The sequence below is a fragment of the Pyrus communis genome, chromosome 6 (genome assembly GCF_963583255.1).
Source record: "Pyrus communis chromosome 6, drPyrComm1.1, whole genome shotgun sequence".
Taxonomy (NCBI): domain Eukaryota; kingdom Viridiplantae; phylum Streptophyta; class Magnoliopsida; order Rosales; family Rosaceae; genus Pyrus; species Pyrus communis.
This window is the reverse complement of record NC_084808.1, coordinates 29,045,466-29,059,950: the sequence shown is the minus strand read 5'-3', so window position 1 is coordinate 29,059,950 and position 14,485 is coordinate 29,045,466. Positions and strand designations below refer to the sequence as shown.

The 14,485-nt window shown below is 37.8% G+C and overlaps 2 protein-coding genes across 2 annotated transcripts; one reads left to right on the top strand and one right to left on the bottom strand.

The window, feature by feature from the left end:
* Nucleotides 1-1,254: 1,254 nt before the first annotated feature.
* Nucleotides 1,255-6,959, bottom strand: LOC137737753 (RNA demethylase ALKBH10B-like). The gene is made up of 8 exons (XM_068477306.1): nucleotides 5,688-6,959; nucleotides 5,086-5,196; nucleotides 4,787-4,884; nucleotides 4,597-4,714; nucleotides 3,242-3,361; nucleotides 2,997-3,109; nucleotides 2,737-2,891; nucleotides 1,255-2,260 (listed from the first exon to the last, which is right to left on the bottom strand). Exons 1-8 carry the CDS (start codon nucleotides 6,301-6,303, stop codon nucleotides 1,528-1,530), a joined length of 2,064 nt encoding a protein of 687 aa, XP_068333407.1. The 5' UTR covers nucleotides 6,304-6,959; the 3' UTR covers nucleotides 1,255-1,527.
* Nucleotides 6,960-9,139: 2,180 nt separating this feature from the next.
* On the top strand, nucleotides 9,140-12,640 carry LOC137737959 (anthranilate synthase beta subunit 2, chloroplastic-like). Its single transcript, XM_068477549.1, has 8 exons — nucleotides 9,140-9,280; nucleotides 9,369-9,520; nucleotides 10,041-10,111; nucleotides 10,257-10,294; nucleotides 10,400-10,510; nucleotides 10,644-10,743; nucleotides 11,380-11,515; nucleotides 12,274-12,640. Exons 1-8 carry the CDS (start codon nucleotides 9,163-9,165, stop codon nucleotides 12,376-12,378), a joined length of 831 nt encoding a protein of 276 aa, XP_068333650.1. The 5' UTR covers nucleotides 9,140-9,162; the 3' UTR covers nucleotides 12,379-12,640.
* Nucleotides 12,641-14,485: the final 1,845 nt, after the last annotated feature.

Sequence of the window (14,485 nt, the reverse complement as noted above, 5' to 3'; positions counted from 1 at the left end):
TTGAAGAAACTCGTGGTCAAACAACTCATCCCCCCTTGCTAATCGCAGTGGCTCCATCGTTAACTCGGCAATGTTGTAACAGTGGCTCTTGTATTGACGGACAAGTCGATCATATCCAAGAACATGCAGTCTTGCCTGACATATACCAAAACCCAACTGGTGATCAGAAGAAGTTTGGTCAGGTGAAAACCAGTACATTTTACTAGATGCTGGCAAAGGTAGACGTAATTTATGAACATTATCATGCAGCAGACTCTGAGAGAGAAAGATACAAGTTAATTATCCTCGTCATAAGTAGCATCACGACTGAACCATAATGCCAGCGTGTCTTTCGCCATCAGTTGTCTGCCAAATGATATCAGACAGCAAATCAGACCCACCAAGGAAAAAAGGATGTTGTGGCTGTCAGCTGTGTATATCACAACATCCTGACAAATATGTTCTGATTAATTTTGGTGGCGACGAGGTGCGCGACAGTGGTCGAGAAAACATTGGGTCTGTAGCCAGCCGAAATGGGTGAGCCAGCTCCTTGCATTCTTGGAGGGAAAGGAATTCATGGAGGATGAGGCGGCGGCAACTGCCTTCTTCTGCTGCTTCTGGCTCACTCATTTTCGGCTCTCCGGTGCTGGGTGTAAAACAGACGACGCAACAAATTGACTCAGACGAATAAGTGACTGGGAAATAGTTTTTAACTGCCACCTTACTTTTACCCTTGTTACAATTTACCACTCGAATCCTACTGAACCAGTTTAGATTTTCCCTACGATTAAAAATAATAATTAAGAAAAAAAATTACCTGAAAAGACTAATATACTCTTGAAACCGATTAGATGTATTACAGGTGCGTCATCTTCTACGAAAATTAACTGAATAATTAAACGTAGGGTTTCGGGGTTCCCGAAACGCATGGGTTAAAAGAGGAAGCCAGTTGCAACCGGAGTCAGAAGTTCATGTGGCTACAATGTTTGTAGCAGTAATTTCTGTAAACAAACTGGCTCTGATGCCAAACTAACACACCCCGACCCGATTAGCCTTCCAGCTAAGGGTTGAAATGTGTTGGCTGACACTAGATTGACAATAAAACACCACCGTAAAGGTGCCCAAATACTATCAACTTGATGACAAAGGCACAAGCAAGGAAATTGTGATGTGAATTATTTCAAACTGCTGCATTGCATGACATGACCGGATATGTGGAGCAATGACATCAGATGGAGAGAGAAGCATCAAAATTTGAGGAAAGATACGAAGGAAGAAGAGCAAAAGATGGATTCATAATGTGCTTTGCTTTGCACATACTAATGTAAGAGTTGATGGAATAAGATTAACCAAAAAACAAAAAGAGGACAAGGGATCTCAATCCATCCTCCCAAAGAGAATCGATAACTTCTTCCGCCTGTTCCTCTTGCTACTATGATTTTAGATCTTCACTCTCGCCGCTCTTTACATTTGCTTCCAACTCTCATTGCAGTTTGCAGCCTCTACTCTGTTTCTCCTTAAGAACCTCTCTCTCTCCCCCACCCCCTCCTAAACTGCTCCAGCCTGATCGCTTGTTGTCATGCTGTCGGAGTGCTGATCTTCTTCTTCCTTAACGGCTGCTCTTCCACTGCCAGTTCCATCCAGACTTCCATTGCACCCATGGCTCTGAGCTTTCCCATCCGATTTTCCTTTTGAAGGAGTTGTGCTATGGTTGGATTTTGCAGACCCGTTCTCTCTCTCTGTCTGGGGAGGAATCTCAACAGAAGGGCTCATTTGAGTTGCAGTATTAGGCAGCTGTTGAGGAGCTGATGAGTTACCCGAACCTGGGGGAGGGAGGAAAACTCCAGTGCCAGGAGGAGGGATGCGAGGTGGAGGATGCCTGGGAGCTGCTGCCCATCCAGCTGAAACAGGTGGGATGGAAACTGCTCCGGCAAAAGGTATTGCCGGTGGTCCTACCGGAGGTGGCACAAACAATGGCTGCATGCCATTTGGAGGTGGAAGTTGGGACCGAATTGGTGGGGCCGGCAACACACCAGTTGTTGGAACTGCTGCATAGTGCTTGGGACCAGCAGGATGCCGAATGTGGCTTGGAGACCTACCTGATGGTTGACCCCAGTAGGATGACTGAGCTGGAGTAGGTGCAAGAAAACGTTGACCTTCGCTCATCGTATTTTTCTTTGGTTGAGACTTTGTGAAGGTAACAAGTATGCGTTGCTTCCGTATAGAAGGTATTGCATGTTTAGCAAAGTCTGTGGATTTCCCTTGCAGCAAAAGGAGGGATCTGCAGTGTTATGACCAAAGACCTTATGTCAGGAATCTCAAACGAAAGTAGCAGGCTTTAAGTGAAACGATGACATGATTTCAAATGCAGGTAAAGAGAAAGGATAGGACAATTTCATATGAATGTGAGAATACTATGTCATGATCCTGAATTATGCAACTCATATTCTTCCGGCATGCAAAAGCAACAAGAAAAATTGTGTTCTATTAGTATAAATAATGTAATGATCTCTAATGGATGTGATACAGCCAACTTCTGGAAAAGCTACAAGTGTTGCTAGGCCCTCAAAATTCAATATTTCACTACTAAGTAACCTTAACTTGATTCCAATATGTTTAAAACAATACTACTCGGCCTACCATACTTTATTTAGAAATACGACAATAGAGTACATGACAGAGAAGCGGCAGCAAACCAAATAAAAGTCACACTGAAGAAGATAAATATTATCAAATGAGAGCAGTCAGAAAGGCTACCCAGGTGTAAGAGAGAGCTTGAGTGAGCCTCTATAATCCCCAGGATGGTCTGATACTAGTACTCTCCCAAAAGTCATGTCACATTCTGTCAGGAACAGGACGCAAATAGGCCTTCCAAACCAAGGTGGCCACGTGTGAGGGTGTGAATGATCTCCCTACAAATAATCGCCACAAAATTTCATAAAATTATGATTCTTAGAAAATTGTACAATTATAGAAACCTAGAACAAGAAAAACAAAAACAGTAAACCAATAACAACCTCATTATAGAAATCAATGATACAAGAGTCTGGCTTCACAGTCGTAACTTGCATCCCAGCTATGCGATCAATAACATCCTGCAGCAAGGAAGGGATAGCTTCTATTCTCCGATCTACAGATATAGGAAATCAACAAATGGCATTTGAATAAAATGTGAGTAGCCATTTCCTTATATTGGCAAAAAAAATTAATAAAACAAAATTTCAAAATTTCTATCAAAAGACCATTGTGAATTGCAACATGCCTTTGGAGGTTCCTGAAGAAATTTCATCTTCAGATGGAGCATCAATAACAGGTAGGCCCAATTGAATCATTTCTCTTCCATGTCCCCTCATGGGCCTCTTTGAGACCACATATGTCTGACCTGCTTTGCATAAACAAAGAGATTATATATTATTGTCTGATAGAACATCACACTTTACCGCAAAACACTTCGAAATCAATGCTTCACAGAAAAACCCAACTTACTTCGTAACACCAAAGGAATTCACAACTACAATCAGTTAGAACATGACAAGTGGATAGATGAGGGAGTTTTCTCCAATTGTGCTCTTGAAGTGTTTTTCTTTAAAACTTAAAGTTGTTTGGGTGTTCTTTCTAGTTTACTTAAAATAATACTCTACTAAGAGTTAATGAAACACAAACTTACCAAAATTTGATTAGTAATTAACACAAAAGTATTTCCCTGGCATGGTGTCCACACAGATAACATAGACCATAGCGTACAAACAGTAATACCAAACACAAGTGATAATGGCATCGCTAACACTTACTTGTACTAGCATTGTGAAAACTTTCCTCAACAGGTTTCAGGGGTAAAACAACCAATAATCTTGCAGGTTAGGATAGCAAGGATCTAAGGAAAATATAAGAACAACGATCATAATAAAGGAATAAGTATTAAACTATGTGAGCTACTTCCATGAAAAATATAGACATTAATCATCATATCCACCAGATAAAACTTGGATAACAAAACAACAATCAAAATGGTAAAACCAAGCCACCCAAACCCTCCCTCATAAAAAGAAAAGGGAACAAAAAATGTTTACATGGGAAAGAGAAATACTCAACAAAGATTTAAAAAACAATTTAAGTTCAGGCAATTAGTTATTCGATCGCTTATTGAACCCTTTGCTTTGAGCTAAACAGTGACACAATTTTTTTTTTTAATGATCACTTCTTAAAGCAAAGTGTTCAAAAACAAATTATTCAAGCAGCCCTAAGAAGTAACAGGTGGAGTAGGTTTTAGGTAGTTTGAAAATATAATACAAAAACCACTAGATACACCTATAACCTCAGACTAGTTTAATTGGAAGGTACATGACAAAGATGTTGACCAAAACTAACATGGGACAAATGGATTAAATATTTTGAATTTATATTAACAGCGTAATAAAAGGGCAAGAATATATGTGGCAGATTAAATACGCTTAGCACATGGGTAAGGATGGTGGTGATGATTTGATCAGCTCAAACAGTGCTTAAATATCAAATTTTATGACAACCACATGGCGGATTTATGTTTAGTACTGGAATCAACCACAAGTTTTTCATATCTTCTGCTTATTTCTATACACAAAGGATTATTAAACTCGCCTTGAAATTGTCCTCTTTTCCCTGCAACCCTTAAATCATTAGCCAAAGCAACAAGTTTGGAGACTTCTGTGTCACCAAGCAATCCTTCATACAATTTCAGTCCATCGACCACGTTAACCTGAAAAATAAACGTTAGAAAATCCATAACATACTTCAAGTTAAAAAAAACAGTATCAAATGAGGTAACTACCGTCTTTCCATCTAATAACTCGTTGCCAACAAAAGTTTTAGGAACAACAGAAAGGTTCTGCTTCGCATTCTGAATTTGGATAGAAAGTGATTCATTCTCTGGAAAAGATCAAAGAATCCCAAGTTTAAACACAATAGTAGAAGAAATAGAATCAAATAAAACCACATTTTGAATCCATGTTATGATAGACAGAGTTGATGTATGCAACACCACCCCCCCCCCCCCCCCACACACACACGCACGCAAAGACTAAAACCCCCAAAGGAATGAAAGAAAGATAAACTACAAAATTGTGTTACCCTTGGAGCTTGAGGTGCATCCATCTCCTACCGCAACTTCAGGTTCTGAATTGCCACATATGGTCAGTTGTGAATTCTCAGAACTCCTTAATCTACTATCTTCTTGAGGTTCTGTAAGTGCATTTGTAACATCAATCATAACTAAGTATTACAATAGGTATTACTTCCAAGCATCTTTCTTAGTTTGAACAACTGAAGATTATCCGAATCTGTATAGTGCAGATAGTACACAGGCATATTAAAATGAATTTTGCATGCGTATGCAATGCATATAGTTCAGAGACGGGCTACTACTTTTTTACAACTTTTCATACAGCACATTTACGCTTTGGTGATTTCCTAGTTTTCAGGTCACCTGGTGAAACACATTCCTTTTCATGTCACAACCTATGAATTTCAAAATTACTACAAGATAATTTCTTAACCTTTTGTGAACACCAACTTAGAAAAATCCCTAACATATTCAAGACATGCTTGATTTTCTTCAAAAGATTGGACCTTTTCATTCAGCTTTAAAGTTTGGATTTGATTACCATCAAACCAGTATTTATTATATTTGTTCAAATGAGCATGAAACCACCAATCTTGATCCCAAGAGTTACCTGTTTTCTCTCCAGCAGCTGCTAAACCGTTACCATCCAACTTCCCAACCTCTCCACCGGGCTTGAGTTCCTCAGCTACCTCGCTTCCCCGCTCAACTTTCTCCGAAGCAACAAGCCCCGAAGAATTCCCATCATAACTATGAACCTCTGTACTAAATTTATGTCCTTCCTTGAAATGCTCAGCCCTATGTTGGCCCTTGTTAAACCCCGAACCGGATCTCTTATACTCCTTGGCCCCCACTTTTACAGGATCATATTGCCTCTGCTGCCTCCTCCAGGCAACATGTTGCAGTGCATATATCACCTCCGCAACCGAAAAGTACTGCTGCATATGAAGCACAGGAGTCCAATTGCACCTCCTCTGCTGAATACAGCTGATAACGACGTCGTACTCGCCTGGCTCACCAACTGCACGTAAATGGTGGCAAAGGGAGTCTATAATCGCATTAGCTGCCGCGAATTCTCCGCGCAACCACGAGATGAACCCATCACGCTCATCCGGGAACCACTGACGGGGGAGCTGGGGGATCTCGCCGCCTCCAACGGCCGCAGCACCACCACCACTAGGAAACTGCATTTTGTCCGATAAAACCACATTCCCCGACGGCATTGTCATCAGAACCCACTTCACCAAACTCACTACTATGATACTATCACTCTCAAAGCATGCCTCAGTACCTTCCAGATCCAATAAATCAAACCTATGGCTCTATCCCAAATCCCACAAAATTCAAGCAGATCCCACCAAATTAAACCCTTAATCTAGCAGGAATCAGCTTAAAGACCACAACTTTCTTAAATTTTACCACATTTAGAATACTAAACCCTGAAAATTTCTCAATAACAATGCAAAAGCCGAGATGGGTTCCCCTTAAATAGTTCAAATAACGCACCGATCCAACGAAACAGCTGGGTTCAAGCGAATTGAGGTGAAAAAACGGAGCTTGGTGATGCACTAGTCAGATCTGGGAAATGGGTTTTGTGGGAATTGAAAGCAGAATCAAAGGGGGTGTGGTCGTCTATGCGTGTATATTCATTTGGGGGCTGACGAGTGAGTCTCTCAGTGGCGTACAGATTGGGGAAGTGGGGTTGGAACTTGGAAAAGGAAGAAGAAGAAGAAGATCTAGGGTTTGGCGAAAAATGTTAGTCTGTGGGCGTGTGAAGTGAGGGCCTGAGGGGGAAGGCGACGACTGGCTTATTGAGCACGCATTTGGTCCTAAATGGTGGCTAAGGAAAACCCTCCCTCCCTCTCGTCAGTGTGGAAGGGACCAAGAGAAGAGGAGAGAGCATATTCTTGAATGTAAGGGTAGTTTGGTCATTGTATTAGGGTTTTATGAAACTGAGGAGTGGGGATTATGGTTAATTAATCCTGTGGCTTGATTAATCACCTGCTTACAAACCCACAGAGTCCAAATTTTCTCTCTTTTTTTAGGTCAATTCAGTCCCCACAGATTTCAGTTTCGTCACTTTTGCAGCAACTATTTGTTCCTAAACTAATTTTTGAAGTTCTATTTTTGGTACCTGCAATTCTGGTATTCTGCGTTGCTTATCAAATCACTCGTTCAATTTTTAATTTTTAATTTTTTTTTATACAAACTAGTTTGAACTACAAGCCTCTCTTCGCCTTTGCCCTTGAGGGCAGCGGCAATCTCTCGGTCTCTTTCTTTATCTTCTTATGTGTTTTTTTTTTTTTTTTTTCTGATTATGATCGCTTTTTCGTTGTGGCAATAAGAGTTTTTATGATTACGGTTTCTCTCTTGCTTTGTCAAGGTGAGTTTTTGTGATGGCTATAACTTACGGAGCAAATTTAGATCTTTAGGCAACGACTATTACTCAAAATTAATGTTGGTTCTTTGTTTTTCGTTTGGTTGTTGTTATACATAACAAAGAACTATGAGAAGTAAACTCGACATTTATTAGAGGTGACCATAACAGTGCTTCTTTGTTAACAATTGCAAAATCATTAGGTGGTGCAGTCTTTTCCTTGTGAAGTTTGTTACGTTGGTTCTACGCCTCATAGGGTTGTTATCTTTCTACATACTTTTTTTAATGACCATGCCAAATTACTAGTGTTACAATTTTGAAAGTAGCAAAATCGACAATACATGTGACTTATCGATCGTTGTCAAGTTGTTATCATCCACAATCTTGTAATACATAGCTTTTAACTTTTTGGTTGTTGGTACGATCGGCGAGTGTTGTCTTTCGTTTGCATCATGATCAACAATGTCGTTTTCATTTTATTGTACACTACATGCATGATATACGCAACAAAGATGTCATACATGGGAATATATTTCGTAAGGTGATACTTTCACACATCAATTTTATTTGTTACACTCTTTCAATTTACGATCATATGATAAAATGAATTGAAGAAAATTAATAGACAAAAATTAACAAAAGTGTGTGAGAGATAAAAAAAAAATATGATTAATATCACTCTATTTTACATTATATATGTACGAGATCTTTTAAATTTGTCACGCTTATCAGTTAATTATGCTATTTTAATATGTATATTGGTGTGGGTTGTCTTATGGGGTACAAGGTCTTTTCTTATTTTTGCTCCATCTTGCTTAAAGGGTTAAAGGGAGATGGTAAGTCCAGTTGTTCGCAATGGCTAACTTGCTCATCTTTTTAAAAGATTATTCATGTTTTATTTGATCAACACTCCATTCTAACTCCTTTAAGTTTTGACAACTCATCTTTGTATCAACAGAAGTTGAATCGAATAAAATTGCAATTATAATCATTGTCGAAAGAAAAATAACTAAATTCAAAATTGTAGTATGGTCATATGAATATTGGACTCGAATCTTGTTATAGAAAACTAAGAAATTAAAAAACGCAACATTATGGGTATCATCATAGAAGGCAAAAATAAAAAATCAGAACGAAAAATTATCAATTAGTACTACGGTCTAATGATATTCCTCTTCACTTGTAGGTGAGAGGTTTAGGTTCGATTTTCACCAAAGACAAATTTGAACCACATTATTGCTAGCTCATTATAGCCTACTCATCTTCCTTAAGGTAGATAATATTGTTTAATAAAAAAAAAACAACAATGAAAATTTTATATCACTTAGTACTACGATCTAGTGGTATTCCTCTTTACGAAAGGTCTTAGATTCAATTATCGTCAAAGACAAATTTGAACCACATATTACTAGCCCATATGAGGCTAAGCTTACTCCTATTATTTAACGTAAATAATATTGTTTAAAAAAAAAAAAAACAATGACAAATTTATAAAGTAAAGGAAAAATAAAATCAAAGAAAGCAATATCATAATTATCATTAATCAAGAAATCCCATTTTCCTAATCATACGCTCAAAGTATGGTAAAAATATTTTGGACATTAGACAGGCAGATCCCTATTAGTTTTTTCTAAATATAAAAAGGCTAAAAAAATTACCAGCGAGGCATCTCTCTCTCTCTCTCTCTCTCTCTCTCTCTCTCTCTCTATCAATGGCGGCCACAGTGACCTCTCAGTCCTCAATCATACAGTCAAAACCCGCTTTCTCTTCAAAAACCCTGCAAAACCCTCGTCCTGCCTCCATTGCCGTGCCCTCCACCTTCCTTTCACGTACCTCTCTCAAACACACACCCGCTTTCTCTCTCATTCTCATGTCAGCTATCTGAAATTGACACAAAGATGTGATTTTTGGGTGCAGGACTGCGATTTGGCGTGAAATTGGGAAATGGGTTCGCCGCAAAAGCTTCAATGGCTGTCGCTGAAACGAATTCGAAGCCCCCTGTTGCCGAAAAGAACAATCCCATCATTGTCATTGACAATTATGATAGCTTTACCTACAATCTCTGCCAGGTTACCAATTTGATTAATTTTCTCTTCGAAGTTTCTTCTTTTCATGAACAACAATGAATTTAAATTTCCCCCTTTTTTTCTTCCACTTTGCTAGTTAGTTTGCACAGATTTTTTGTTTTCTCTTCTGTATTCATGGGGACTGCCCTTTTCGAACAGAGGAGGTTTGAGCTTCTAGAGCCAAAACTTCAGTATAACTGTTACAAAAACCATGCATTGTTACTGTTTTAGCTTTGTGACTACTGCACTAGAGAGAAGATATGAAAATGAGACACCTTGATTTTCTTTTTTTAGTAGAGTGCAACGAGATTTTGTATGACCATTCATGGAATGCTCCCCGAAACATGCGTTTGATTTGAATTCATGTGCTTTAAGTACTCTGAATTTTTCAGAAGCCCTCTTCCAGAATCAGGTGGGAGTTCCTGAAACAGTTTGACGCGATTAGTCTATCTGTCCTTTTATTTATTGATGGTTCTTGCAAATCAAGAAGACATTGTACTAACACCTTTCTTTTGATGCGAAGTATATGGGAGAGTTAGGATGTCTCTTTGAAGTCTATCGGAACGATGAACTAAGTGTTGATGAACTGAAAAGGTAAGTAGCTGTACTTAACCTATTTAATCATTGTTTTCTGATCCGCAAGTGCAATGTATTGGGTGGCGAAGCAATTATGATATAAACATACATTGTCTGCAAGGAATCTGACTTAACTAACTGGTTCTTCTTTCCATTCTTACAGGAAAAATCCCAGAGGAGTGTTAATCTCTCCGGGGCCAGGTTAGTTCTGGACCTTTTGGTGATGTTTCATCTATAGGTAGATGTTTGGGAAAGGAAGCAAGTGCCAATTTTTAGATCTTGACACATAGTATTTCCTTTTTGTAGGCGCTCCCCAAGATTCTGGAATATCATTGCAAACTGTGTTGGAGCTAGGGCCCATTGTACCCTTATTTGGCGTATGTATGGGTTTGCAGTGCATCGGGGAGGCATTTGGTGGTAAGTCTTCTTACATATGATAAAGTCTTTTTAAATCTTTGTATTTGGTTTATGCAATTGACTATTAGATGGTATCTTTTCATTGTACCCTTATTTATTGTGGTGTTTTGTCATAATCCACATGGTCTTGCAGGGAAAATTGTTCGTTCTCCTTTTGGCGTCATGCATGGGAAGAGCTCTCCTGTATATTATGATGAGAAGGAGGAAGATAGCTTGTTTTCGGGATTGTCAAAGTACGAATTTCTCTATCCTTTTGTGATCCCTATTTCTGTTTTTGTCTTCCTAGTTTAAATTTTACCCTGGCCGTCAGCAAATATTAAAAATCCTATTTATTATTTAACCGTTTCCAAACATTATTCACATTTTACATTTGTTTTCTTTTTTAACGTTATGAATGATTGCACTACCTTGTTGTAAACTGCTATTTGTACCTTTCTTGATTGTTTGTTAACTATAGTTCCTTGTGGCTTTTGTCTAAGCAGGCTTTAATGTTGACCAATTGCATTTTATTATCAGCCATTTCTAGAACGGCAATGTTGTGTAAGCTTAGTAGCAAATGCTAAGTTGTATTTGAAATTTCTTGATTGTATATGTAAACCTTACTATAAATCCTACTACTTTGGCCAGATATTATTGGAAAGTAACATTTCGGGGCTGGCATGTGGTTGACAGTAGCATATTAGGGGTTGGATTAGTTGCCAAAGGAAATGTTTCATTTATTGTTTGAGGTTTCTGCTATTGTTTGCAACGTAATGAAAATAATAAACTAGTTTGAGAAAACCTTGCTTAGGTTACTTTTTAAACTTTCAACCATCCTGTGCGTTAATGGGATCTCAAATAACAACTAAACTTTCTTTTTGTCTTTTCAGCCCTTTCACTGCTGGCAGATATCACAGTCTTGTAATCGATAAGGAGAGCTTTCCTGGTGAAGAACTTGAGATTACAGCATGGACAGAGGATGGACTGATAATGGCTGCTCGTCACAAGAAATACAGGCATCTTCAAGTAAGAAACGGTTTCCTTGGACTTTTCTTTTTTTTCAAAACTATTATGCAGTGGGAGAATGTTGTGCTGTTTAGGTAATATAAATCATAAGTTGCTTTGGATACAGAAAATGCACTTTCCTGGACAGGTTGTGTACCATATAAAGAAGAGTCATGAGATTTTGACAGGCAGTTTCCGTGATTCATTTCTGATCCTAGGATTCCTTTATTAGGTTACGGAGAGATTTAATGACAATGCTTTGCCTTGAAAATTCGTAGCTTTAAAAGTAATTTTTGGCACTTATTGAACTTGAGGCATGGAGTAGATAGGTAGTAGGTACTGTTGGAGAGAGTCCTGTGGAGATTATGGTTGCTTTTTTTTTGTGGGCAATAGATGATTTGGCCAATTAGTAGATCAGTCATGGGGTATATGAAAAAGGGTCGAGGAATGTTTGAAGTAGCGTAGACACAGAAGTTATCGCACGCTAAAAATACCATGCTGGAAGAAGTATTCTTTGTTCGGTTGTTGCATGATATAAAATTGTTAATCATGTAGCATAAAAGTTGATGAAGTTGCGTCGATTCAGTTAGTTGATGTTCTTCATTTCCTTGACATGCATTGCCATGCGATACATCCACGAAACAGAAAATCTGCCACGATGTAGCGTTGGATTGCAGTTGTTTCGCCTCAAACAAACTAATTTTAATCTCATTAGATCTTAAATTGTTGAATCTGACTTCTATGCCTTCTTTCTAACCAAATGTATTTGAAATTTGCAGGGGGTTCAGTTCCATCCTGAAAGTATCATAACTTCCGAAGGGAAGACAATTGTGCGTAACTTTATAAAGTCGATAGAGAGAAAAGAGTCTGAATCTGAGAACTAGAGGCTTGACTGATCTGCAGATTCTGCACAATGTTATGTGACATGGTGATAAATATAAATATCCTTATCGTCAAACTCATCCCGTGTACTCGCTTTCAAATAATAGACAACAAAAATTGAAAGCCACATGTATTATTAGTCAAGTGTATTATTATAATTCTCAGTTTCTTGAACATGGATCTTGCTCAGATAGCTTCGTCTCCCGATTGTTAGTGAGTTGCTTGTTTCTCCAGTCATACTTGGGACCAAAAAATTATTCAAATGAGTCTTTTTCACTAGTAGTTTCGTGTAGTATCATTAGACCTGACAAGCAGGTTGTGTTTGTCGTGTTCGTGTCATATTCGTTATCGTGTTATGTCAAATCCATTATCTTACCCGATAATGAAACGATTAGTTAACGAGTCGTGTTGCGTCGGATTAATGGGTCATGCAAAAAATTGTCTCTAATGTCTAGACTTTGCAAATGGGTGTGTTTGTGTCGTTTGTGTGTCATACCCGTTATCTTAACGGGTTTTTAATGGTTGACTTAATAACGATCTAATTTGTTAACGCGTATTTAGCGAAGACCTGATAATGACCTGATTCGTTAACGGGTTGATCCGAAACTTGTTATTTTTATACCATGTCGTTTCGTGTCAAGTTGACATGTTGTGCAAGAAGTTATTAGGCCTAATTATCATTTTTACAATAGCGTTTAGTTTAATTTGCGAACCAAACGGGTCCTAGGATCTCTTGAAGCCTAAGATTTATCCATTTTTGTTATAATATGCGAAACCAAACAGGCCGTAAGATTATGTAAAGGCAAAGGCAACAACCCTCTATGCAAACTGCATAGGCAAAAGCAAGCAGAATGGTTTATGCCGAATACATCCAATAAAGTCCACAAAGCTATAAAAACAGCAGATCTGCTTCTTGTAAATGTTGAAAGTAACTTTAAAATTTAAAAACTTAGAGCCAGCCTAATCCCATTTATTAGAAAAACAACCAGCACCATCACAACCTAATTTTTTTGTTTTTTTATTCGAGTGATTTTCTAATTTAATTTAAACTACTAAGCGGGAGACTTGAATGAACTTGGGTATCGAAACGAGGCACACTACGTTAGCTATTTGGCTGCACCCAGGTTTGTCACAACAACCTAATTCTTATACATAGTTTGTTAGTAATTATGTTATATTTTCTTATATGTTGTTATTTTATTTCTTGTATTCGTTTTACAAGGTTTTGTTTCATGTCCGGCTAGCTTTCTATCAACGGACTAGTCTAATTTGGTCATAATGTGTTTTGCTTGGACTTTTTTGTCATTTCGACCTAATTGCAGCTTATTTTTATGTTTATCTCGTTTAACGTTTGTAACATTTTCTTCTATCAATGAAGTTCATGTTTGACCAAAAAAATAAAATCAAGGGCTAGCTTTGCAAATGGAGGGTAGACAACTATAGTTGCTCTATGTGGTGTGCAGTTACGCTCGCCTAATCTTTTTATTACCTCTCCTACTATGGTTAAAAAATCTGCATTAAGACATTTTGACCTACCAAATCTAAGAAAAGCTAGCAACCACCAATATAAAACTGTAAATTTACTGCTTTTGGTTGAGGATATAACCATATATATATATATATATATATATATATATATATATATATATAAACCAATATTATAACATAAAGTTTGGTAAAGATTCCTTAATTTTATGGATATTGTATTAGGGCTAGTGAATAATGCTGCGGACAAGATTGGCTGTGCCAGATGGATTTTATCGTTCAGCAGATGTCAAAGCGATTCGCGACAATAAGGTTCTAACCTCGTATTTGTTTTCTAATTACGACCTTAATATTTATTTAGTTTGGCAAAAACATGCACCAAACTCACCCAAAGTGGTCGGTTCTGAATGTTTTTGTTTTTGTTACACTAGAATCTTGACCATTTTATTTATCTAACTTATATTTTTCTGCAGATGTTAAAATAGTAACTTGATATGAAGAAATTAATAATTAATTAAAGGACATAAAAGAGGATTACAGGTCGGAATTTACCATCGCAAAAAGAAAACTGAATTTGCATGAAGCTTATACTTACTGTAATTTCTTTTCTCTGTGATAAGTCTG